This window comes from Dipodomys merriami, unplaced genomic scaffold (assembly GCF_024711535.1).
Source record: "Dipodomys merriami isolate MVZ:Mamm:240054 unplaced genomic scaffold, mDipMer1.0.p SCAF_21, whole genome shotgun sequence".
Taxonomy (NCBI): domain Eukaryota; kingdom Metazoa; phylum Chordata; class Mammalia; order Rodentia; family Heteromyidae; genus Dipodomys; species Dipodomys merriami.
The window spans coordinates 29,555,542-29,581,788 of record NW_027203493.1 but is presented as its reverse complement, the minus strand read 5'-3'; the positions used below and the strand labels follow the sequence as shown (position 1 = coordinate 29,581,788).

Here is a 26,247-nt window from a genome sequence, read left to right as displayed (position 1 = left end):
TCTCTCTAAAACGGTAAGAGCAGAAAAAGAATGAAAAGAGGAAGAGTTCTTATATTAATATCAAGGAAACTGATAAGAGCATATTATTATGTCAACAATATAGTACTTTACAGAAACAATCATTGGTTACTACTTTTCTCCTCGAATAGTGAGTGGCAAATAATGTTCTACAAACATTACAGAAATTATAGACATTATAGAAATACTATAACAGAATAATTAGTTTCCTCTGCTCTGTATCTTTGAGCTTATCTCCTTTATATTACAACTAAAAGGCTGATGTTTATTTTTAGTTCTGTCCTCCAGATAATTTTGATGTGCAGATGTGCCAGAGTAACCCCCAATCACAATTCATTACTTACCGTTTAAAGTCAAAAAGAGGTAAAGAAACTCTGCCCAAAGCTTCCGGTCCCTTTCTCTGCTTATTAGAATCAGGTGAACTTCCACTGCTCTGATTTAAAATTCCAAAAAGAGTAAGATGAAGAAGTGATTCTAATGGCAATTGTGATATCTGGATGGGAAAAATGATTCTATGGGGAAAATGTATCAACAGAAAAAACAGATTAGATGTTTGAGTGTGAAATTAATTTTTTAATGAGATTGACAGTTTTAAATATTTCATTTGACTTACCAAATAATCTTTAACTCAAGTAATCTATAGTTAATGAGTAAATTTGGTTAACCTGTACTGTTAAAAATCTTAAACAATTTCATTATCAGCATGGAATTTCAAACTGCAACATTTCTTTCTACAAAAATTTACCAATTTATTATTTACTTAAGATTTGCTGTGTCAATATCCAGGCAAAATTAGTCATTTTTATTGTGTTTAAGACAAACTAGATGTTTATGAATGATTGTGTTTTGGTATTGAGAATTTACATACAGACATAAAATAGACACATGTGCTTACTGATGTACTTTTTCCCCTAAACCTGAAAGCACACAGTGGTCACTCTAGAGATCATGTGTTTAAAATAAAGTGACAGGGGGCTGGGAAGGTGGCTTAGTGGTAGAGCGCTTGCCTTGCATGCATCAGGCCCTGGGTTCAATTCCCCAGCACCACATAAGCAAAAAGAAAAAAAGCCGGAAGTGGCGCTGTGGTTCAAGTGGGAGAGTGCTAGCCTTGAACTGAAGAGCTGAGGGACAGCGCCCAGGCCCAGAGTTCAGGCCCCACGACTGGACCCAAAAAAAAAAAAAAAAAAGACAGTGTTTATACTATATGTATTTGTATTGTTTTTTATTATTTTGATTACTTTGATAGACACATACTATTTTTATAATCCAACAAATAATAAAAAAAGGAAACCACTTAATAAGAAACAATAGTATAAAGTTTTACAGCTGCTTATCTACCTAAATAATAGAGTATCCTTAGTTTAAAACAGTATTTAAAAATACTAACTCTAGGGCTGGGAAGGTGGCTCAGTGGTAGAGTGCATGCCTTGCATGTTCGAGGCCCTGGGTTCAATTCCTCAGCACCACATAAGCAAAAAGAAGAAAAAAGCTGGAAGTGGCGCTCTGGCTCAAGTGGTAGAGCGCTAGCCTTGAACTGAAGAGCTGAGGGACAGCGCCCAGGCGCAGAGTTCAGGCCCCAAGACCGGACCCAAAAAAAAAAAAAAAAATACTAACTCTATAAAAATAGCATATTGTACAGATTTTTAGTTTGTTATCTATTAAGTTGTATTCCTATACAGCATTATAGAATACTGCTACATATGTATTGCTACATATATATATATATACACACACTGCTTTCTAAAGGAGTAACTTTCAAGAATCACTTGTAAATTTGCATTTTAAACTTCCTTGTAAATTTACTTTTAACTTCTTTTAATTAGGAAGAATAATCAGCATGTGATTGCAATTTAATAATATGTAGAATTAAGTCACTATTTAGTACCTTTTCTTTTTTGGGGAATGGAGGGGAATACTGAGGTTTTAATTCAGGAACAAGGGCTTGCTAGGCAGTGTTCTCCTACTTGAGTCTTATCTGCAGCCTTCTTGCCTCTTGTTATTTTTTATTTCTTGTTGGCCATGGGGCTTGAACTCTGGGCCTGGGCACTGTCCCTCAATACTTCAGCTCAAGGCAAGCGCTCTACTTGAGCCACAGCGCCACTTCGTTTTCTGGTGGTTAATTGGAGATAAGAGTCTCATGGACTTTTCCTGCCCTGGCTGGCTTTGAACAGCAATCCTCAGATCTCAGCCTCCTGAGTACCTAGGATTACAGGTGTTGAGCCATCGGTGCCAGGCTTGCCTCTTGTTATTTTAAAAATAGGTCCGGAGTGGACTAAAAGTTCTATTTACACATTCTGTGGAGCTGAGGTGACAGGTGTGTGCCCCCATGTCCAGTTTTTAATTGGTTATGAAAGAGTCTCATGAACTTTTTGCCTGGGCTGGCCAAAAACAGAGATTCTCTCAATTTCCACCTTCTAACTAGTTAGGATTACAGGTCTGAGCTATCATGCCTGGATGTATTTCAGATTTTTTTAAGTAAGAATTTCAATGTTTTCTATAGAACTATATCTAGAAGATGCCTTAAGATATTAGCAAAAATTAAATGAAATTTAATTGAAATGGCAATAAAAATTAAAGTGAAGATATACACATTGAAAAAAAGAATAAGGCATACTGGAATAATTTAAAAGCCAAAAATTTCACTTACAGTTCATCCCATTTAATAAGATAGAAGAAATTCTTATAAGTGCCAACCTTCTTTGATTGAATGGGTTTAAAAAGATCCTTTCCATTGTGAGACAGGGAACATATCAAGTAGTATTTTTCATAACTGAGGGAAAAAAAAACAGTAGTTTTGTTTCTATCTTGATAACACAAATTGGCCAACTAATAAAAATGTATCAAAAGTTTTCCCACAAATGGCTCATATACAAAATGCCCTGATCACTATTCCTTTGAATTAAAAAAAAATCCACTGCTTTTTAAATTTTTTACTACTTTTTAAATTAAAAAAATTAACCACTGTAGATTCTATGAAAATAGAAAAACGGTATAGCAAATGGAGGAGAGAGAGGAATATAGGTCCCTAACTGCCATTCTCAAGGGTGCTATGATGACACCAGCTGGACAATTTCAATGTTGTATTTGGTTATTTACTACCTTCAACTTTCAATTGAGTGACAATGAAAAATATATTTATTTGTTGCATGTAAATTCTAAAAAGAAAAGAGTACAAAGCAGTATTTAATATTTTTTACAGGTGCTGTTTTCCTTAGCTCAGCTATTTTAACTAGAATCAGTTAGGCCTATCAATTGCGCCTGACTCAATAGGGCTAATCATGCTAGTGTATTGGGACATTTACATCCACAGGGACAGATGCTGCTGTGTTCTCTCATTAGACAGTACTTAACTAAATTGCTGGAAGTAGAGCTGGGATAGATGGAGAAAGGCAAGAGTCTTGGGTTCTACTTGTATTTTAACTTACAGATTTATAGGATAGTTACTCCATTCATTTTATCATATATTTATGAGTCTAAAAATATTTCAAATTTAATCTCATTGGCTCATAAAATAGCCCGGCTAACTAGATGATCATATTTCTCAAAAACTTCCTTGTGTCAATTAAGTTCATATTTATTTTAATTTTCTTTCCATCTGAATTATCCATTTTTTGGTACTATCTTCTAATGGGTATTTTTCTCATTATTGTGTCCCTACATTTATTTGTGTGTCTATGTATATGTATGTGTGTGTGCATATGTATATAGGGTAGTAGTAAAATAGTATCTCAGACATCAGTCATAAGAGCTGGGTATGTAGCTCAGTGGTAGAATGTTTGACATATGTGAGATCTTAGATTAGATCCCTAGCACAAGAAACCATACACATACAACAAACAAAGCTATAAAATTCTGTGTGCCATGGTGATACACACCTATAATCCCAGAACTCATAAAGCAGAAGCAGGAGGATCACTTAAGCTCTGAAGTTTGAGAACAGCCATAATATGATGAGACCATGTCTCAAAAAATGAAATGAGCTGGTACCAGTAGCTCACACTTGCAATCCTAGCTACTCAGGAGGCTGAGATCTGAGGATCTTGGTTTGAAGCCAACCTGGGCAAGAAAATCTGTGAGACTCTATATCTCCACTAAACTACCAAAAAAGTCAAAAGTGGAGCTGTGGCTCAAGTGGTAGAGGGGCTAGCCTTGAGCAAAAGAAGCTCAGGGACACAGCCCAGGCCCTGAGTTTAAGCCGAAGGATCCCCTCCCCAAAATAAACAAATAAACCAGACACCAGAAGGGACAATTCAAATTTAAGTTCCAGGAACATACTGTTACCTTAGTTACTGCTGAATTCCCAGTAATAACAATTCTGCTCACAAAGAGGGCTCAGTAAATATTTATTAAATGATTACCCACTTTCAAGTCACATTTTTATTTTAATATAAATATAAAGCTCACTGTAAATGAAATTTGTTTGGTATCTTTTCACTAAACTTCATTTTATAGCATCAAATGACGATAAATAATTTCAGTACAATATTCTTGTCAGACTTTTCGGTTTATATTAGTCATCCCAAAGACTGAAATATAATATTTGCTATGTCTTAAAGGCATTGATGGAAAAACAATAAAAAAGGAAAAGCCCTTTAAAAACAATAAAAAAAAAAAAAAAAGGAAAGCCATTCAATAGAAGCTAGGCAGGGTGCCTGCCTAATCCTAGAACCTGGGAGACTGATGAAGAAGAATCATGAATCTAAGGCCAACCTGAGTTACAAAGTAAGTTCATGACCAGCCTTAGCTATATAGTAAGACCTTGCATAAAAAATACTGGAGCTATAATGTAAGTCAATGGGATATCATTTGCCTAGAACACACAAGGCCTTAGTTTTAATCATCAGCACCACCTTCCCCTCCCCCCCCCGCCAAAAAAAATTTAAAAACAACAACAAAAAGTAATAGCAAATCAATAAAAATATACATCTATGTTCTTAGATGGACACTGGTGGCTCACACCTATAATCCCAGCTACTCAGGATGCTAAAATCTGAGGATCAACATGCCAATACAACCCAAGCAGATGAATCTAGGGACACTTACCTCCAACTAACTGGCAAAAAGATGGGATTTGAGGCATTGCTCAAGAAATAAAGCTGCCAGCTGTGAGCAAAAAAAGCCATACAAAGCCAGGTGCTGGTGGCTCACACCTGTATTCCTAGCTATCTAGGAGGCTGAAATCTGAGAATCACTGTTTGAAGCCCATCAGGATAGAAAAGTCCACATGAGACTTATCTCCAATTAACTACTCAAAAACCACAAGACAGACAGACAGACAGACAGACAGACACACACACACACACACACAACAACAACAACAACAAAGCAAACAAACAAAATAGGTGCTCTAAGAGAATTCAGAGATTAACAATGAGTAAGCGGTGAATGAAAGAGAGAAACAGAAAAGTTGTGAAATGTAGTCTTATTTATTGATTCTAAGTAATCTAGTTCTAAAGGAAAAGCAGAAAAACAAGCAATCTTGATAACAATTGTTCTGTAAGATTTCTGCTGTGTTTTTCTGCTTATTTTGTAGGTACAAGTGATACTTTTTACTGTAATGCTTTAATGGCTTCAAGCACATCTATTAATTTTTATAAAAACCCAAAAAGTGTCTAGTTATCTTCGTTATTATCCATTCAAAGACTCAAATAATAGTGATTACTGCCATTTGGTGAAATTATGAGTAACTGTTAGCTAAAGCTGTGTCTATTTTCTTTTAAACACTTACTTTGATACCCAGTTACTTGAAATTCCATGTGCAGCAAAAATAGTAAACTGCAGCTGTTCTGTTGTAGTCCAAGCTTCCTTGATGCTCCTGCTACTTGAGGAACAGTCTTCTGGATTCTTACTAGAATTTGCATGAAGTCTGAGAAGATCATAAATTGCTGCAGTTAATTGGTCCATGCATAACTGAATAGGATTTTCCTGATTCAATGAGCCTAGATTGAAAGAAAATGTTAATATAATTCTCTGGTAAAGCAATAATTATTACTAAAATTTTTAAAAAATCTAAAGACATACCCCTATTTGAGTTTTTGCTAGTATCTCCTCCTCCAGATAGTGGTGTCACCTGTATATATACATATACATATACATATATATCAATTAGTCAGAAATTGCCCATTATATAATATAAAATGTTTACCTTTATCTTTGGTATATGTAATTAAATTCTATGTCAAAGAAACTCTTGTCAGGTAAAACTTTCAATTCTCAGGGGAAACTTTTCTTAAGTGTCTGAAAGTTAATAAACAGTAAGTAAAAAGTGCAAAAGAAAGGAAAAACACCAAACTAGTAAACAGATGATGTATAAATTCAAGAAAATCAGAGGAACTGGAAATCACTACAAAATGTCATAAAGGTAAAACATGACTTGTTAAATGAATCAAGCTATTAATTTTAATAATTGAATTATTAAAACTTAATTCATTAAATTTAATTGAGTTTTAATTGGAAATTAAGAAGTAAATATAAAACTTTTTCTCATATCATAAGAACATAAAGAAATTAATCTAGAATTCTATTTAAATAGTAATTCAAGAAAACAAACTGTTTATTTATTTATTTATTTAGTGATGGTCCCGGAGCTTAACTGCAGGGCCTGAATGCTGTCCAGAACTTTTTCTGCTCAAGGCTAGTGCCCTACCAGTTGCTTGAGTCACAGCTCCATTTCCAGCTTTTTTGGTAGTTAATGGGAGGTAAAAGTCTCACAGTTTCCTGCCCAGGCTTGGCTTAGAACTATGATTCTCAGATCTCAGCCTCCTGAGTAGCTAGGCTTACAGGCACAAGCTAACAAGGACTGATAAAACATAATTATTATTAAAGTTGAGCTCCACTCCCACCTACTCCTTTATCCAATAAATGAGAAAATGAATGAATATATCTCAGACAACATGAGGACCTATGTTTGTTGACAACTTCCAACTAATCTCATATATTTTTAATTTCTAAAAAAAGGCATATAAGAAAGAAAGAGGATCCAACTCCCAATTTCTACATACCATATGAATGGATCTCTCTGAGAAATGAGTGGACCAATATATCATACAGAAACTGAAGAATATACAATCTACACATTTTTTCCTTCCTTTAAAATTAAAGTGACTTGTGAGACTCATCTTTTCTTCATCCAATCAGAGATAATAAACATATCTATGAACACAATTTATCTAAACCCCCTGCCATGGAAATAACATGATGCAAAGCGCACACGCGTGTGTGTGTGTGCGTGCATGTGTGTGTGTGTGTGTGTGTGTGTTGGTTCTGGGGCTTGAACTGAGGGCCTGGGCACTGTCCCTGAGGTGTTTTGCAAGGCTAACACTCTATTAACTTAAGCCATAGCCACCTCCAGCTTTTCGGTGGTTAATTAAGAGTCTCATAGACTTTCTGGGATGGCTTTGAACTGCAATCCTCAGATCTTAGCCTCCTGAGTAGCTAGGATTACAGGTGTGAGTCACTAGCATTCTTACTTGAGACAGAGATTTTATTAAAGTCAAACTTACAACAAACATATGACAGAACATACAATGGACACTTCCATTAAGAAGATATGGTAGGGGCTGGGAAGGTGGCTCAGTGGTAGAGCGCTTGCCTTGCATGCCTGAGGCCCTGGGTTCGATTCCTCAGCACCACATAAGCAAAAAGAAAAAAAAAAGCCGGAAGTGGCACTGTGGCTCAAGTGGTAGAGTGCTAGCCTTGAGCTGAAGAGCTGAGGGACAGCGCCCAGGCCCAGAGTTCATTCAGGCCTCACGACCGGACCCCCCACCCCCCAAAAAAAGAAGATATGGTAGCTGGCTATTACCTTATAGGGTCTCTAAATTCAGTACTACCTTATACCTCCAACCAATTTAGATAGGCTAGAGGTCCTGCTTTTACACATAAAGGTTTCATAGTTTAGCTCCCACCCATTTGATATTAGCTCTCAAAGAACTCTTTCAAGAAATCCCTCACCTACTGAAGGAAGTCACTGAATCGACTCAAAAGTAACAGTCAAAGTTAAAACGGTATTATTTTGTTTACCAGAAAGCAAAAAAATCTTTCAGTTTAAGCAAGTTGTGTCCACTTAAAAATACTTACATTAAAATACTTACATAAAAATACTTACATTAGCACTTTTACTCCGTGGAAGGTTTACTGTTCGCTTTAGCTTCTTTACTGATTCTGTAATGGCAGGAGTCTCTATGCCATCTAAAGCACTACAGATCTTTCTTACAGCTTTAATTACTTGATCTATGGCTCGGTGCTGGTTCTTTTAAAAACAAAATAAAACAGTACTGGATAAATTTTTTATATTAATAAATTTTTTTATTGTGAAAATACCGTACAGAGGGGTTACAGTTACATGAGCAAGGTAATGAATACATTTCTTATCAAGCATTGTTGCCTCCTCCTGTTTCCCCTTACCATCCCTGCCCTCCCATCTCCCCCCACCAGTGGCTTGCAGTTCTATGATTTACTAAAAGAAACTAAACTAAGGCTTGGTTAATTTTCACTTTGACAACTATTCATATGCAAATGCTACTAATATCACATTTTAATCAGAAGCAAAAGCAACAATTCAGTAACAAAAAAAAAAGACAAAATTATTTTTCTAAAAACTAGATTTTGTGTGTATGTGTCCATGAGTGCCAGTACTAAGGCTTGAATTTAGGGCTTGGACAATGTTCTTGAAGCTTTTTTGCTAAAGGCTGGCCTCTACTAGTTAAGTCACAGCTCCAAGTCGAGCTTTTTGGTAGTTACTTGGGGATAACAGTCTCAAGGACTAGGATTCCTGCCCAGGCTGGCTTCAAACCACAATCCTCACAACTCAGCCTCCTGATAGGTATGAGCTAGCAAGATTTACCTTTTTAATTATGTCAAGAAAAATTCCATAATGAAAACAACTCTTTCTCCTTCCTATAAAAATATGGTATCAAAAGCTAAGTTCTTAGTCAGGCACCAGTGGCTCATGCCTGTAATCCTACTTAGGAGGCCAAGATCTAAGGATTGCAATTCCATGCCAGCCCAGGCAGGAAAATCCATGAGACTCTTACTTCCAATAAACTGCTCAGAAATAGCCAGAAGTTGAAAAAAAAAAAAAAGTTCTTAAGAGACTGGTTATATATTACTAATACTGAGAATAAGTTACTTTCTATATAACCATCAATTTAGATGTCTTATCTCATTAAAAACTTTGCTTGAGGACAATTCTTCGGTTCCATACTATTACAGATGATTTCACCTTGATCCAAACATATACAAGTACAAATATAGCGCAAAATTATTTACCTGGTGAAATCTTTTTCCACTCTTGTAAGGGATATAATTTCTACAGTTTTTTTTTTTTTTCAGTCATGGTGCTTGAACTCTGGGCTTGAGCGCTATCTCTCAGCTCTTCAGCTTAAGGCAAGTGCTCTACTGCTTGAACCACAGAACCACTTCGGTTTCTAGTGATTTATTGGATAATTGGACATAAGAGTCTTACGGACTTTCCTGTCCGGGCTGGCTTTGAACAATAATCCTCAGATTTCAGCCTCCTGAGTAGCTAGGATTACAGGTGTGAGCCACAGGCGCCCAGCAATTTCTACAGCTTTTGTTGTTGTAGTTAGTCATATGGCTTGAACTATAGGGGCCTGGGCACTATCCCTGAGCTCTTTTTGTTCAAGGCTAGAGCTCTAACACTTTGTTTGTTTGTTTTTTTGGGTCCGGTCATGGGGCCTGAACTCTGGGCCTGGGCGCTGTCCCTCAGCTCTTCAGCTCAAGGCTAGCGCTCTATCACTTGAGCCAAAGCACCACTTCCGGCTTTTTTTTCTTTTTGCTTATGTGGTGCTGAGGAATCGAACCCAGGGCCTCTGGCATGCAAGGCATGCGCTCTACCACTGAGCCATCTTCCCAGCCCCAGAGCTCTAACTCTTTGAACCACAGTTAGGATTACAGGCATGAGCCACTGACACCCGGCTTCTACAATTCTATATAGCACAATAGAATAACTATAGTTAAAATAACAACTGTGTATCTCAAATAGCAAGAAGATTCTGAATGTACCCTATACAAAGAAACACTGATAGCTATTACCAACTGCCCAGTTCTAATCATTACAACATTTTTACATAGATTGAAATGCCATATTACATTCTATAAATATGTACAATTATTATACATCAATTACAAATTTTGAGGGCTTTTTGGGGTGGGGGTTGTAGGGCTTGAACTCTGGGCTTTGGCGCTGTCCGTGCGTTCTTTGGCTCAAGGCAAGTGCTCTACCGCTTGAGCCATAGTGCCACTTCCAGTTTTCTAGTGGTTTACTAGAGGTAAAGAGTCTCACCGAGTTTCCTACCCAGGCTGGCTTTGAACCATGATCCTAAGATCTCAGTCTCCTGAGTAGTTAGGATTATAGGCATGAGCTATCGGTACCAGCCTTTAAGTTATTTAAAAAAAAAACATTTACATAATACTTCTATGGTTAACTATCAGAATCTCACTACACTAAACAGACTATTACCAGGGAATCCTCCTGCCTTACCTTCCTAAGCAGCTAGAACTACTGGCATGCATCACCATGATCAACTTAAAACATTCATATATAATTAACTAATTCATAAAACATTTATTTCAAACTTTTATACCAAGTACTGTGAAAAAGGTTGAAACTCAGTATGTACCATCCCTTAAAAATTTAAATGTTTCCATTCTTGAGGCTTGGCTACCATAAACTAAATATTCCTTTCACCTAGTTGAAATAAAATTACCTCATTTTCTTAAACATTCAATTATCTCACAGTTCTCAAGACCTGAAGTTGTTTCCTAGATGGTTTTATTCTTTTTAGTAAATAAAGCTTTATTGACCACAACCATAGTAATTTGCTCATGGTATTATTTGTGTGTCTTCATATCTTAATAGCAAAATTTTAACTGCCATTAAATGCCACTTTAATGTACAATAGGGTAAATATAGTTAATAATCTAATACTTCAAAATAGCCATGAGGATTTTGAATGTTCTCTCACAAAGAAAGCATAATGTTTAAGAGATAGATAAGCCAATTACCCTGATTTGATCATTACAAAATATATCACATAAATATGTAAAATAAAAAATTTTAAAAACAACCCCACACCTGTAAACATAACTACTGAAGGCTTCAGAAAAAATAAATAGTAAGAACTAAATAAGGGATTCAGAAATCCTTCAAGCATAATTCATGGAAATTCTAATAATGAAAGCCTGATTGAAATGGGTTCACAGGAGAATGGGGATATAGGAAACGGAAGCATCAAAACCAGTGATTATGTTACAAGGAGAACACAGAGTGTTGTAGTTGATACAAGATTATGTCAACACTTTTATTTTAAAATGAGTTAATATGTTTCTTTTCCAACTGCAATGATTTTCATGATAATCTCATCTAGTCTTATGGCCATAAAAATACCATTCATCAACTAGGCACCAGTGGCTCATGCCTATAATCCTAGCTACTCTGGAGGCTGAGATCTGAGGATCATGGTTGGAAGTCAATCCCAGCAAGAAAGTTCATGAGACTCTTTTTTGTTTTGGTCAGTTGTAGGACTTGAACTCAGGGCCTAGGCTCTACCCTGAGCTTTTCACAAAAGGCTAGCATTCTACCACTTTGAGCCACAAGCACGACTTTTGGTTTTCTGGTGGTTAACTGCAGAGAAGAGTTTCACAGATGGGGCTGGGAAGGTGGCTCAGTGGTAGAGCACTTGCCTTGTATGCCTGAGGCCCTGGGTTCGATTCCTCAGCACCACATAAGTAAAAAGAAAAAAAAGCCGGGCGTTGGTGGCTCACGCCTGTAATCCTAGTTACTCAGGAGGCTGAGATCTGAGGATCGCGGTTCAAAGCCAGCCCGGGCAGGAGAGACTATGAGACTCCTATCTCCAATAAACCACCAGAAAACCAGAAGTGGCGCTGTAGCTCAAGTGGTAGAGCACTCGCCTTGAGCTGAAGAGCTGAGGGGCAGCGCCCAGGCCCAGAGTTCAAGCCCCATGACCGACAAAAAAAAAAAAAAAGAAAAAGAAAAAAGCCAGAAGTGGTACTGTGGCTCAAGTGGTAGAGCGCTAGCCTTGAGCTGAAGAGCTGAGGGACAGTGCCCAGGCCCAGAGTTCAGGCCCCACGACTGGACCCTCCCCCCCCCCCCCCAAAAAAAAGAGTTTCACAGAATTTCTTGCCTGGGCTGGCTTAAACCATGATTCTCAGATCTTAGCCTCCAGAATATCTAGCTTTACAAGCATTAACAGCTGGTACCTGGCCTCATGAGACTCTTATTTCCAACTGACCACCAGAAAACCAAAAGTGGCTCAAAGGTAGAGTGCTAGCCTTGAGCAAAAAAGTTCAGGCCCAGGCTGGGAAGGTGGCTCAGTGGTAGAGCGCTTGCCTTGCATGCTTGAGGCCCTGGGCTCAATTCCTCAACACCACATAAGCAAAAAAGAAAAAAGCCGGAAGGGGCGCTGTGACTCAAGTGGTAGAGCGCTAGCCTTGAGCTGAAGAGCTAAGGGACAGCGCTCAGGCCCAGAGTTCAGGCCCCACAACCAGACCCTCCCCCCCACAAAAAAAATGCAATGCCCAAACTAGTACTTAAAAGAAAACAGAAACATGAATCTTCAGGTCATTATGCTAAAATGTGAATTAAGGCTTACGTCTGTTTGAAGAGCTAGTTCCACTTGGTTATGATAAGAATCTAACAATTCTTCAACAGGGTGTCTGAAACAAAGAACAGTTATTGTGACTGAAGGATACCATGTATAAAAATGATTATTCAAATGCAAGTAAATATATTCTAAAATAAAGTTTAAAAATCTGCAAGTAATGCTACGTGTTATATACCTTGTCATGACTTCTTTGTAAGGTTTTTCTATTTGATACAGGAACTTGTTTAAATCCACAGGTGTTTCATCATCTTCTGCCTAAACAAACACATATACACAAATGTTTACAAAGAAAAAAGCAAAAATCTACGCTTTGATCTTTCTATTGCCAAGTTAAATATGTTAGATATAGTTAAGAGGATGATATAATCTTCAAATTCAAGTAAATTTTTATAATTGAAGGCAAAATACTATCAAAATTTGTTATGTAGCCAGGCGCTGTGACTCATGTCTATAATCCTAGCTACTTAGGAGGCTGACATCTGAAGATCATGGCAGGAAAGTCTGTGAGACTCTTATCTCCACTAGGCTATTAAAAAAAAGAAAGAAAGAAAAATAGCCCAGAATTGAGCTGTGGCTCAAGTGGTTCAGTGCTAGCCTTGAGCTACGAACAGTGTCAAGGCCCTGAGTTCAATCCCTAGGACTAGCTTTACACACTTACACCCCCCCCATATATATAAAAACAAAATTGGCACAAAAGTGAATCAATATAAATATATATATAAATACTCTTAAGTCTAGTTTCTATTATGTACATAGCTCTTAAGGCCAAAACCGAGGTGGGGACTAGATGGGAAAGAGATCATCCAAAGTATTGCTTTGTTTCTGATGATAATCAAGTTCCCTTCCATTTGCTACTGGTTTCCAACGAAGACAACACTGGTCTCTTTATCATTCCAATTTACACAAGTGCATTCAAGAAAATAATTACTTACAAAACTGAAATTGAAAGTACCAGTGAATGTGAAAATGTGCTGACTTTTATTAAAGTTTCCATATAATTAAAATTAATTCTACTTAACACAGGTGTAAAATCCTACAAAATAAAGGAAGGATAAATGGAAATGATAATTTTCCATCGATAATTCTACCAAATGAAAAAACATTGTCTACAGAGATTAAAAATTTATGTCATAGAGGGTTTATATAGTAAACCAACATGGTTTTTACTATGGATCTTATGAAGTGGATTTTACGTGTGTGTGTCTGTGTGTGTCTGTGTGTATGTCTGTGTGTCTGTGTGTGTATCTGTGTGTAAATCTGGATCAAGGCTTGAACTCAGGGCTTAGGTGCTATTCTTGAGCTTCTTTTGCTCAAGGCTAGTGGTCTACTACTTGAGCTACAGCTCCACTTCTGGCTTTTTTGGTAGTTTAGCAGATTTAGAGTCTGCCAAGGCTGGCTTCAATGATCCTCAGATCTCAGCCTCCTGAGTACCTGATTACAGGCGTGAGCCACTGGCACCAAGTATAATTTACTTTTATGAATATTTATTTTATTTTATTTTAAAGATGCTGTACAGAGGCGTTAGGTACATGAGTAAGGTAATGAGTACATTTCTTGTCAAGCATTGTTACCCTCTACTTTGTTGTTTTATCAATCTTTTTTTCCTCTAACCATATTTAATATTCAAAAATCTTTTCTTCCTAATTCTTCTTTTAACTGACCCTGATGTTCTCACTCCTTTATAATTTTTTGTCTTTTGCCAGTCATGGGGCCTGAACTCTGGGCCAGGGCACTGTCCCTCAGCTCTTCAGCTCAAGGCTAGTGTTCTACTACTGGAGCCACAGCGCCACATCCAGCTTTTTCTGCTTATGTGGTGCTGAGAATCGAACCCAGGGCCTCATGCATGCAAGGCAAGCACTCTACCACTGAGCCACCAGCCCTAAAATTATTATAAACCAAACGTTTAATTCCTCTACTCTGAGGAATAAGCTATGTTAGTTAACCTCCATGACCAAAAGTTTTCCTACTCTGCTGAGACTCTCATTGGGAACAATTACTACTTCATCCTGGTCCATCTCAGAATTCTGTGAAAACGTGCAAAATGTAAACTGGCTAATTAGCAGTATTATTCAGATCTACCAAATGTAATTTAGTTATAAGTTACACACACACTTACTGTTCGGGCCAATTTCTGGCACATTGCACTGAAGGTCAAGAGTTGTAATTTAATCTCTGTGTCCCATTTTCGACAATTTTGAATATGCTCATGACTTCCAAGGCAATGGCTACTGTTGAAATAAATTATTCACCAGTATTATTCTACTCAAATTAGAATTTATAGAGGTACAAGTAAATACACTGAATCTACATTAGAAACTGAAGGCACTGGTAAAATATGGAGACAGGTTTTTAACCCAGTGTGAACATTTAAATACAGGCACTGTTATACTTGATAACAGTCAGAATGAACAGGCTGAACTCTGTAGGATCGGGATCAAAGCTGGTCCAAGCAGAACAGTTTGAGACTCTTAAAAAAACAACAACAACAAACTTTAGGGCTGGAAATGTGGCTTAGTGGTAGAGTGACTGCCTAGCATACATGAAACCCTGGGTTCAATTCATCAGTACCACATAGACAGAAAAAGCCAGAAGTGGTGCTATGGATCAAATGGTAGAGACTTGAGCAAAAGAAGCTCAGGGACAGTGCCAAGGCCCTGAGTTCAAGACCCAGGACTGGCAAAAAAATAAAAAACTCAGCAAAAAGTAGTATTGGAGGTATGGCTCAAGAAGTACAACACCAGCCAAGCAAACAAGCCAATAATGTACAAAAGACCTTGAGTTTAAAACCCCAGTACTGCCCCTACCCCTAAAAATAAGGACAAGACATTTCTGGAGACCTAGGAGGTTAAAATAACTAGATTAAATGCTAGATAAGCTATCTTAACTGTTAAAAGACTGATCTGATCAATCTTTTCATTGCATGAATAAAGAATCATATAATAATTGATATAATGGCTTTTGTATATAAAGTAACATTACATACTACAAAGGGAAAACAGTCTACAATGATGTAACTGACTGTTCACAAATGAAAATAATCATAATATCCACTTTTATCCAGTTGCCCACAATTGTTCCCCTAAGATCTCTGAAATTTCACTTACTCACAGCTCAATTGATTCAAGGAATGAACTCAATAAGATGCTATGCAGTATAGGATTACAAGTTTAAACTAAAAAATCTCAAACCTAAGTCTTTAAAAATGAAATCTGTAGCCAGTTGTCAGTGACTCACATCTGTAATCCTAGCTACTCAGGAGGCTGAGATCTGAGGATCATAATTCAAAGCCAGCCTGGGCAGGAAAGGCCGTGAAACTCTTATCTCCAATAAACCACCAGAAAACTGGAAATGACTCAAGTGGTAGAGCACTTGCCTTGAGCTGAAAAGGTGAGGGACAGTGCTCAGGCCCAGAGTTCGAGCCCCATGACCAACAACAACAACAACAACAACAAAAAAGAAATTTATAAAGATGGTATTAGTAGTTAAATAAAGAAACTTACTTCTGTAGAACTTCCTCTTGACCACACACTTTCAGAATATAGCTGCCAACATCAACTTGGTTCAAATCATCATGTACCCAGCAAAGGGCTTGCATTATAATGATATCTACAGTAGAACTCACTGTAAAAGAGTTAATCATCATTTTCATTTGCATACTTACCTCTAAGTATATATACATTTAATTAAGTATATATACATTTATTTAAGACTTTGATATGTATAATCTAAGATGGCTTCTATACATAGAAATATAAATGAAAGTCACAAAAGTCGGCTACATAAATTTAAATTTTTTGACAATTACATAAAGCTTTTTTATTTATCAAAAAGGTTCTTTCTTTGCTAGCAGTTTATAGACCACAGGCATCCTAGGCACACACAAACAGCTTCCTATTTTTATTTAGCTTTCTAACTCTTTGCCTTCAGCACTCTCATGACCATTTTCTACTCCTCAATAAGGAAAGTATGCTTGATTCTGTCCCAGACATATTTAGCAAACAAGGAACCACCATAGATCCTGCTAACATGGTTTTCCATTTTAGACAATTGCATGAGGACTTTAGGTCTCACAACACAACCCCCCCCCCCAATTCGGTATGGGCACACACCACACATAGATGCTTCCATCTTCAATAAAAGAGAGATTGCCTTCTCCATTTCTAATTAAATTATCAACCCCATCTTCCAGTACTTGTAGCCGAATTTTCTTGGGAGGTGGGTCTGGAACTTCCAAAACCATTCATCTTTTCCAGACTCCAGAAATTTCTGTAGAGCACTGGGCAACTCTCTGTACAGAAGTTTGTAAGGTGCATGAAAATCCACATGGCAAAATCTGAAGATACATCTTGGACAGGTACCAGAACTGAGCAACAAGTAGGCCACAAATTTGTTTTCTTGTCAGTGGAAACATACTTGATAATTTTAACTCTTCTGGCCAACAAGGCCACTCCAGCAGGAGGGAGAAGGGTCTCTAAAACATCTCCTTCAGCTACAACTCTCCCCAGGGGGCTGAAGCTCTCACCCCAGACCTCCCAGCCTCACCTTCTCTAGATGCTGGAGCCCAGGGATTTAACCCCTTATAGCCCAGAAGTATAGGCATGAATAAGAAAATCACAAGTGCCAGATGCTGGTGGCTCACTCACATCTGTAATCCTGGCTACTCTGGAGACTGAGATGTGAGGATTATGGTTCACAGCCATCCTAGACACAAAAGTCTATGAGACACTTATCTCCAATGAAATACCAGAAAGCCAAAAATGGCTAGGCACCAGTGGCTCATGCCTATAATCTAGCTATTCAGGAGTCAAGATCTGAGAATCATGGTTCAAAGCCAGCCTAGGCAGAAAAGTCCATGAGATTCTTATATCCAATTAAACACCAAAGAGCCAGAAATGGATATGTAGCTCAAGTAGGAGAGTGCTAGCCTTGAGCATAAAAGCACAAGGACAGCACCCAGGCCCTGAGTTCAAGCCCCAAGATCAGTGTACACAGACAGACACTCATACACAAAAGCCCAAAGTGGAGGTGTGGCTCAAGCAGCACAGTGCCAGGCTTGAAGAGACGATCCCCCATGTTCAAGCCCTATTACACACACACACACACACACACACACACACACACACACACACACACACACACACACACACACACACACACACACACACACACACACACACACACACACACACACACACACACACACACACACACACACACACACACACACACACACAACCATACTATAAACTGCTCCAGATATGATGGCATTTAGCAGGGTAGCAAGCAATGTTTTAAGACAAATTGTAAGGAATAAGAATCACTATTTGAAATTTGGTATTTACCTAGTAAAATCTACTTCTATCATAATATGGTTATAAATAAATACTATAAATTACTATAAATACTATAAATTATATATATTACTATAAATACTTATTTATGCTTATTTCTAAGTGCCTACTTACTTTTCCTTCCATCTTAATACAAATTATATATATTTATATATATAATTTATATATATTTAATATATTATATATTTATATATATAATTATATATATTTATAATTTAAATTATATATATTTATATATATAATTTATAAATTTCTTAGAAACATATTGTAAATGTGTACATTTACGACTAAACAAACATATTTTTATATGTGTGTATATATATCCATATGTATATATATCCATATATATATACATATGGATATTTGAAATTAGACTGGGTTTGAATTCAGCGCCTTATACTTGCTCTACCACTGCAGTCATATCTCTGGATTTTTGGTTTTCAGTTAACTCTTCAGATAGGGCTTGCTTTTTGCCTGAGCCAGATCAAACTGCAAACCTACCAACCCCTCACAGTAGCTAGGATAACAGATATGTAACACCACTTGTTTGCTGAAATGAGGTCTTGTTAACTGTCTTTATTTAATACTAATTGGGATTTAAACTCAGGTTTTTACACTTGCTAGGGAGGTGCGCTAACACTTTATCTATGCCTCTCTTTTTGCTTTGGTTATTTTTGTCATAGTATCTCCTGTTTTAGCTCAAGTGGCCTTGGACTTCATTCTTCCTACTTATACTTCAGACACAATTGGAAAGGTAAAACCAACATACTCAACTTTTTTGTTGAGATAGGGGTCCACTAACTTTTTGTCTGGAATAGCCTTGAGCTATGCTCCTCTCTATCTCCATCTCCCAAGCAGCTGAAATTATAGATCCATGATTATCATTCAGATTTTGATTATATAAATTGAAACACTTACTATAAATACTTATTTATGCTTATTTCTAAGTGCCTACTTACTTTTCCTTCCATCTTAATACAAATTGTTATTGCATTCTGAAGATTTAAATATTTTCCAGTCAGATAAGGTATATCTAAACAAATTAGCTTTTCCTTTAGAAACTAAAAGAATGACTACACTAGTTGACTAACATTTTTCTGTTAGAAATTTATATTTTTTCCAAAGGGAATTCCAAAGTGGGAAGCCACAAAAATAAGTCATTAAAAGTATGTATGGCCTAAGTCTTAAATCAAAGTAGTACAGATATATTGCATTTTATTCCACAGTTGGAATCTCTTTATAATCATATGCATCATAAATAAATCTAAAGAGAATAAAAATAGTTTCTAAACCTATAACAATTTTTAAAACTATACATTAGAAGTACATCTCTAGAAGAATATGTATACTGTACATGGAACTATCCTTTACTTAGAGAAGATTTGCAAGATATTTGGAGCTTACATCTCTTTATAAAAAAGCATTTTTCTAGGTCTTAGTGGCTCACACCTATAATCCTAGCTACTCAAGAGGCTGAGATCTGAAGATGGAGGTTCAAAGTCAGCCTAAGCAGGAAAAGTCCATGAGACTCTGATCTCCAATTAACTACCAAAAAGCCAGAAATGGCATTGTAGCTCAAAGTGGTAGAGCATTAGCTTTAAGCACAAAAAACCTAGGCCATGAGTGCAAGCCCTAGGACTTGGCACCATACACACACATTTGTCTTTCCATAAATTGAGACACAAAATTAAAATATAATTAGTATAATTAGCTTTACTATCAATCTAATGTTTTTGAGTCTTAGCCAAGAAGCACTGATTCACCTAATGTTTTTGAGTCTTAGCCAAGAAGCACTGATTCACCAAGTATTATTTGGCATACTATAGAGACATAAACAGTTACAAAGGGAACCTTTGGTCCTAACCAAAAAGTTATCCATATGAATGCCATATTTTTTAAAGGAACTCCTAATGATAACCAAATTAGTTTATTAAAGAAAAGGTTATACTAGTATTTTAAAACAGTTTCTTTCTAATCAAAGCAATAAAAAAGGCTTAAGAAGTTACAAACCTACCATCGCAAGTAAAAGTAACTGGCAGTTGAAATCCTTCAATCTCAATGGAGACCTTCACACTTGCATTTTCTCCACATATGTTTCTTTGCACCGTGACTGGACTTAAAAAGTAGCCTGGATTTGTGCAGTGATCAGTATATGGAAATTTGGTCTTCAATCTGTTCACAAGAAAGAAGATACTGAATTCCTTTTCACAGAAAAGCTACTTTGAGAGCCCTGAACAAGGCTTTACATGCTTACAGCCACTCAATTCTGTGTCTTTGTTCAACTCTAGAGCAGCTCATGGAATTACAATTAATGAGCCCCAGTAACCAGCATTTGCCTTTTAAATGAAAGAAACCCAAGAAAAAGGAAGAGATTAACTATTGCCAGAATATCTTTGCAAACACTGTCACATTACTCAAGCACAGACTACGTAAGTGGCCCTAAATGAGGATCTGCTTCAGATTCTTTTGCCATACTATTAGATGTTTTACGAATTAATGATAATAGACAATATATTCTAAAATTATCATAATCAAAGAGATAAAAAAATTTGCTGTCTTTCTAAAAATCATTTATTTATTTATTTATTTATTTATTTATTTATTTATTTATTTATTTATTTATTTTCCAGTCCTAAGGCTTGAACTCAGGGCCTGGGCTCTGTCCCCGAGCTTCTTTTTTTTGCTCAAGGCTAGAACACTACCACTTGAGCCAGAACCACTTCCAGCCTTTTCTGTTTATGTGGTACTAAGGAACTGAACCCAGGGTTTCATGCATGCTAGGCAAGCCACTCTACCACTCAGCCACATTCTTTTTTTTTTTTTTTGGTTGGTCATGGGGCTTGAACTCTGGGCCTGGGCGCTGTCCCTCAGCTCTTCAGCTCAAGGCGAGCGCTCTACCACTTGAGCTACATTGCCACTTCCGGTTTTCTAGTGGTTTATTGGAGATAGGAGTCTCAAGGTCTTTCCTGCCCGGGCTGGCTTTGAACCGCAATTCTCAGATCTCAGCCTCCTGAGTAGCCAGGATTATAGGCCTGAGCCACCGGTGCCCAGCTCAGCCACATTCTTAGTCCCAAATCTTTTCCTTCCTTCCTTCCTTCCTTTCTTCCTTCCTTCCTTCCTTCCTTCCTTCCTTCCTTCCTTTCCTTCCTTCCTTTCCTTCCCCTCTCCCTCTCCCTCTCCCTCTCTCTCTCTCTTTTTCTTTTTTTTTGTTGGTTGTGGGACTTGAACTCTGGTGCTGTCCCTCAGTTCTTCAGCTCCAGGATGGCGCTCTACCACTTGAGCCACAGTACCACTTCCGATTTTCTGAGTAGTTTATTGGAGATGAGAGTCACACAAACTTTCCTGCCCCAGCTGGCTTTGAACCGTGATCCTCAGATCTCAGCCTCCTTAGTAGCTAGGATTACAGGTATGAGCCACCAGCGCCAGATTTTGTGTTTTCATAAGGGCTTTACTTTCCCAAAATAATTTGTAAGAAGCATTACATGCAAAGGTATTATAGGGGCAATACAGTTAAATTTAAATACATGCATGTGGCACATGGTTCATTTATAAATAGAACAACTGTTATCAAAAGATAGTATCAAAAAAATGAGGAGGGAGCCAGCTCTGATGCCATTAAACTCTTAAGCTTTATTTAATGACTTTTCCTTGAATGTTGAAAGATAAGTTCTGATATATATATATTACCTCCCTCTCTTGAGGTGGAGATTAAATAGGGCCTCATGAAAACTAGGCACGCACTCTTTCACTGAGCTACACCTCTAGCTCTCCATGGTTTGCATGGAGCTATAAATGGAATAAATGCTGCAAATGTCTATTTGTTTATACAGAAATTAATTATCTCAATTATATATACAGAAGCATTTGAGATGATAAGCATAAAGGATATATGATAATATACATAAATGAAGGATAAGAACAGAGATGAAAGAAAAGCAACAAAACAAGATTACATAAATTTGAATCCTGACTGTATCAATTAAGAGCTGTGTGAACTGAGGCAAATTATTGACTTGTTTCTTTTTCTCCTTGTTGCTTCAGTTTCTTTTTCTACAAACTGGGGATAATATTACTATTTACCTTCACAAAGTTGTGAAAATACACACTATAAGTTTATAAAGCACTAAATTCACTAAATCAATTGCCTATTTCATTATTAGTCTATATTCATTAAAATAATACACCTGAATTATGATCATAAGTGACAAAAAAGGTCCAAAAGAGAAGAAAAGTAATAAAGTAATTAATGTAATAAAACTTAAATTGATACTGGTATTGCACTCACATATGAACACTTTATTTTAATGTTTAATTGCTGACAAGTTCATCTCTCTAGAACACAGTAGGCAAGAGCTTAATGGGATCCAGATTAAGATTCTAATTACACAGCAAATAGAGGCTATATACAAACCCAGAAGTGGGTCTTCAGCAGGAGCTAAATCTGCAAAGAGTATCTTCCCAGCCTTCAGAACTATGAGAAAACAGTCAAAGAGAGCTGGAAGGGAAGGGAAGGGAAAGGAAAAAGGAGGGGAGAGGATGGGAAGGAAAGGGAAAAGGAGGGGAGAAGATGGGAAGGAAAGGGAGAGGAAAAAAGAGAGGGGAGGAAAGGGGAAGGGGAAGAGGAGAAGAAGAGAGATGGCATGCAATGAACTTGCCTTTGGAGGAAAAAATATCTCACTTTCTTCTATTTTCTAATTCATTTTCCTTTTTAAAAACAAGTCCTATTTATTACACATATGAATGTGCATAATGTCCCTGAATTATTCACCTAAAAAAACAATTAAAATGGCAAGTTTGTTATTTATTTTACTCCCGAAAAGAGAAGGTGAACAAAGGAGGAAGTAACAATGCTCGAAAGGAAATGTACTCATTACCTTACTCATGTAACTAACACAGTATTTTTACAACAAAAAACATATATATAAAAAAAAGAAAAGGTGGGGCTGGGAAGGTGGCTCAGTGGTAGAGCGCTTGCCTTGCATGCATGAGGCCCTGGGTTCGATTCCTCAGCACCACATAGGCAAAAAGAAAAAAGCCGGAAGTGGCGCTATGGCTCAAGTGGTAGAGCACTAGCCTTGAGCTGAAGAGCTGAGGGACAGTGCCCAGGCCCAGAGTTCAGGCCCCACGACCGGACCCAAAAAAAAAAAAAAAAAAGAAAAGAAAAGGTGATTAAAAATATTTTGGTTGTACTGGTGATTACATTCAGAGCCTTGTGTAAATATTGTACAACCTGAGCCATGTTCCTAATCCGGTAACTTATGTAAATAAGCCCTTTTTATACTTGCTTGATACAACGAAGATATGAAGTCCAGAAAATTACAAAGATTTCCTTTATATTTCTAATGTCAGATATAAAAGACTGTTAAATTTGGGTTGTTTTATAACTAAACTTAAATATAATTAAGTAATTAAGTTAATAATTGCTGAGTAAATTATACATTCTAAATACAAATAGAACAAATAGGATTTCTGTGTGTGTGCCAGTGTTGGGGCTTGAACTCAGGGCCTTGGCACTGTCCTTTAGATTTTTGCTCAAGGCCAGAGCTCTACCACTTGAGCCACACTTCTACTTTCAGCTTTTTGGAAGTTAAGTGGAGATAAGAGTCTCACAGACTTGCCTCCAGTGCTGCCTTTGAACCTAGATCCTCAGATCTCAGTTTCCGAAGTAGTTAGGATTACAAGCTTAAGCCAATGGTTAAGCCTGGCTAAAACAGGGTTTTTGTTTTTGGTGATCAATCAGAAATAGAGTCTCAGGGACTTTTCTTCCCTGGGCTGGCTGGCTGACTGTGACCACGATCCTCAGATCTCTGTTTCCTGAGTAGCTAGGATTATAGGCATGAGCCACCAGCACCCAGCATCAAATAGGATATTTGTTACAGCTACTCCAAACTACACATTATGGTTTGATGCGCTTCAGTAGCTACCTGTAGAACATATTGGTTTATTTTTTCTGTATGTGAGGCTTGAACTCAGGCCCTTGAGCTCTCACTTGGCTTTTTCACTCAAGGTTGGCAGCCTACTATTTGAGGCACAATTCCCAATTTCAACATTTTGCTGGCTAATTAGACATAAAGAGTCTCACAGACTTTTCTCCCTCGGCTGGCTTCAAATTATGATCTTCAGATCTCAGTCTCAGGTCTCAGATTACAGCTATGAGCCACCAGTGCCCAGCTAAAGCACATTATTTTTAAACTTAAACTCTTGCTTTTCTAAAGGTTCCATTAGTCTTTTATCCAAAGAAAATGTTTTGTTCAGGTGAATCTCCAAATAAGCTAAAGAGAGAACGAATTATGTTTGTACTTTTATTTCCATCAGTGAAGTATGTTTGCAATGAGTATTTATTAGAACTTTTAGAAGCAGAGGAGTATTTTTTTTGTTTGTTTTTTGTTTTTGGGTCCAGTTGTGGGGCCTGAACTCTGGGCCTGGGCGCTGTCCCTCAGCTCTTCAGCTCAAGGCTAGCGCTCTACCACTTAAGCCACAGCGCCACTTCCAGCTTTTTTTCTTTTTGCTTATGTAGTGCTGAGGAATCGAACCCAGGGTCTCTGGCATGCAAGGCATGCGCTCTACCACTGAGCCACCTTCCCAGCCCCAGAAGCAGAGGTTTTTGAAGCTATGTTCTAAGAATATTTGTTGCTCCCTTTTGGCTGTTTGGGGTAGTTTTATTTGAAGTGGCTCTGTTTTTTCCAACATGTTTTTTTTTTAATGTAAAAAATATATTTGTACTATAAGTTTGTTTTGGACACAAGATTTCACTGTACATATTCCAAACTGTCCTCTAGCTTGTGATCTTCCAGTAAATCAGCTCTCTTATGGGTTAAGCCTAGAACTTGCTCTACCACTGAGGTACATCACTTCAGCCTGTCCTTTACTTTTTGAAGTCTCCTAAAATTAATCATTTAATCATCTTAATTCAGTTATGAAATTAATGCCAGGCTAATAGAATATTTATTCACATTAAGATTATTATGTAAAGCCGGGCGCTGGTGGCTCACGCCTGTAATCCTAGCTACTCAGGAGGCTGAGATCTGAGGATTGCGGTTCAAAGCCAGCCCGGGCAAGAGAGACCGTGAGACTCCTATCTCCAAAAACCACCAGAAAACTGGAAGTGGCGCTGTAGCTCAAGTGGTAGAGCACTCACCTTGAGCTGAAGAGCTGAGGGACAGTGCCCAAGCCCAGAGTTCAAGCCCCACGACCGACCAAAAAAAAGAAAAAACAAAAAGATTATTATGTAACAGAATGCATAATTTGTTTTTTTTGTTTTTTGTTTGGTCCAGTCATGGGGCCTGAACTCTGGGCCTGGGCGCTGTCCCTCAGCTCTTCAGCTCAAGCCTAGCACTCTACCACTTGAGCCACAGCGCCACTTCCGGCTTTTTTTCTTTTTGCTTATGTGGTGCTGAGGAATCAAACCCAGGGCCTCCGGCATGCATGGCATGCGCTCTACCACTGAGCCACCTTCCCAGCCCCCAAAATGCATAATTAGTGCCATAGTGTTGGCCTTGGTCTTATCATTAACGTTCTCATTGTATTTTTCATCAGTGAAATTAAAAGATTGGACTGTGATCTCAAAGTATTCTTTAACTTTAAAAACTTTTAATACTTTGTTTAGGACCACTTTTCATCATTATTATTTTATTCCTTATTTTCTTTTCTTTCAAAACAACATAATTGATAAAGCTTGCTATTGATGGTAGAAAGTTTTTAAAAGAATGTTCAAGACCAGTAGTTTTTCTCTTTTGTGGTCCATAAGGATAAAATGCAAACTACATTTTATGCCTATCTATCTGAATAGCTTTCTAGACTCTCTTTTTTTACTGTTTGGCGCAGGGTTCGCACTCAAGGCTTGGGTGCTATCCCTGAGTTTTTATACTAAAAGCTTGTGCTCTACCACTTTGAGCTACAGCTCTACTTCTGGTTTTCTAGTGGTTAATTGGAGATAAGAGTCTCATGACTCAAGCTGGCTTTGAACCATGATTCTAAGATCTCAGCCTCCTGAATAGCTAAGGTTATAGATGTGAGCCACCAGGGCCAGGCTTTCCAGTCTCTTGATATATCATTTAGATCTGTTATTTATATCTTATCTAGTATCTTTTTTTGGGGGGGGGAGGGGGGTCTGGTCGTGGGGCCTGAACTCTGGGCCTGGGCACTGTCCCTCAGCTCTTCAGCTCAAGGCAAGTGCTCTGTCACTTCAGCCACAGCGCCACTTCTGGCTTTTTGCTCATGTGGTGCTGAGGAAT

At 37.6% G+C, this 26,247-nt stretch overlaps 1 protein-coding gene across 4 annotated transcripts in view; it reads right to left on the bottom strand.

The window, feature by feature from the left end:
• Pik3c2a (phosphatidylinositol-4-phosphate 3-kinase catalytic subunit type 2 alpha) overlaps positions 1-26,247 on the bottom strand; it is a 109,713-nt gene that overhangs the window by 41,818 nt on the left and 41,648 nt on the right. For all 4 annotated transcript variants that reach the window (XM_070032801.1, XM_070032799.1, XM_070032798.1 and 1 more), the window contains 10 exons: positions 20,028-20,185; positions 16,163-16,283; positions 14,779-14,890; positions 12,838-12,917; positions 12,651-12,714; positions 8,123-8,266; positions 6,040-6,088; positions 5,747-5,957; positions 2,666-2,788; positions 363-530 (listed from right to left, as the gene is read on the bottom strand). In XM_070032801.1, coding sequence (XP_069888902.1) covers positions 363-530; positions 2,666-2,788; positions 5,747-5,957; positions 6,040-6,088; positions 8,123-8,266; positions 12,651-12,714; positions 12,838-12,917; positions 14,779-14,890; positions 16,163-16,283; positions 20,028-20,185 — 1,230 coding nt within the window. The remainder of the gene's footprint in view (positions 1-362; positions 531-2,665; positions 2,789-5,746; positions 5,958-6,039; positions 6,089-8,122; positions 8,267-12,650; positions 12,715-12,837; positions 12,918-14,778; positions 14,891-16,162; positions 16,284-20,027; positions 20,186-26,247) is intronic.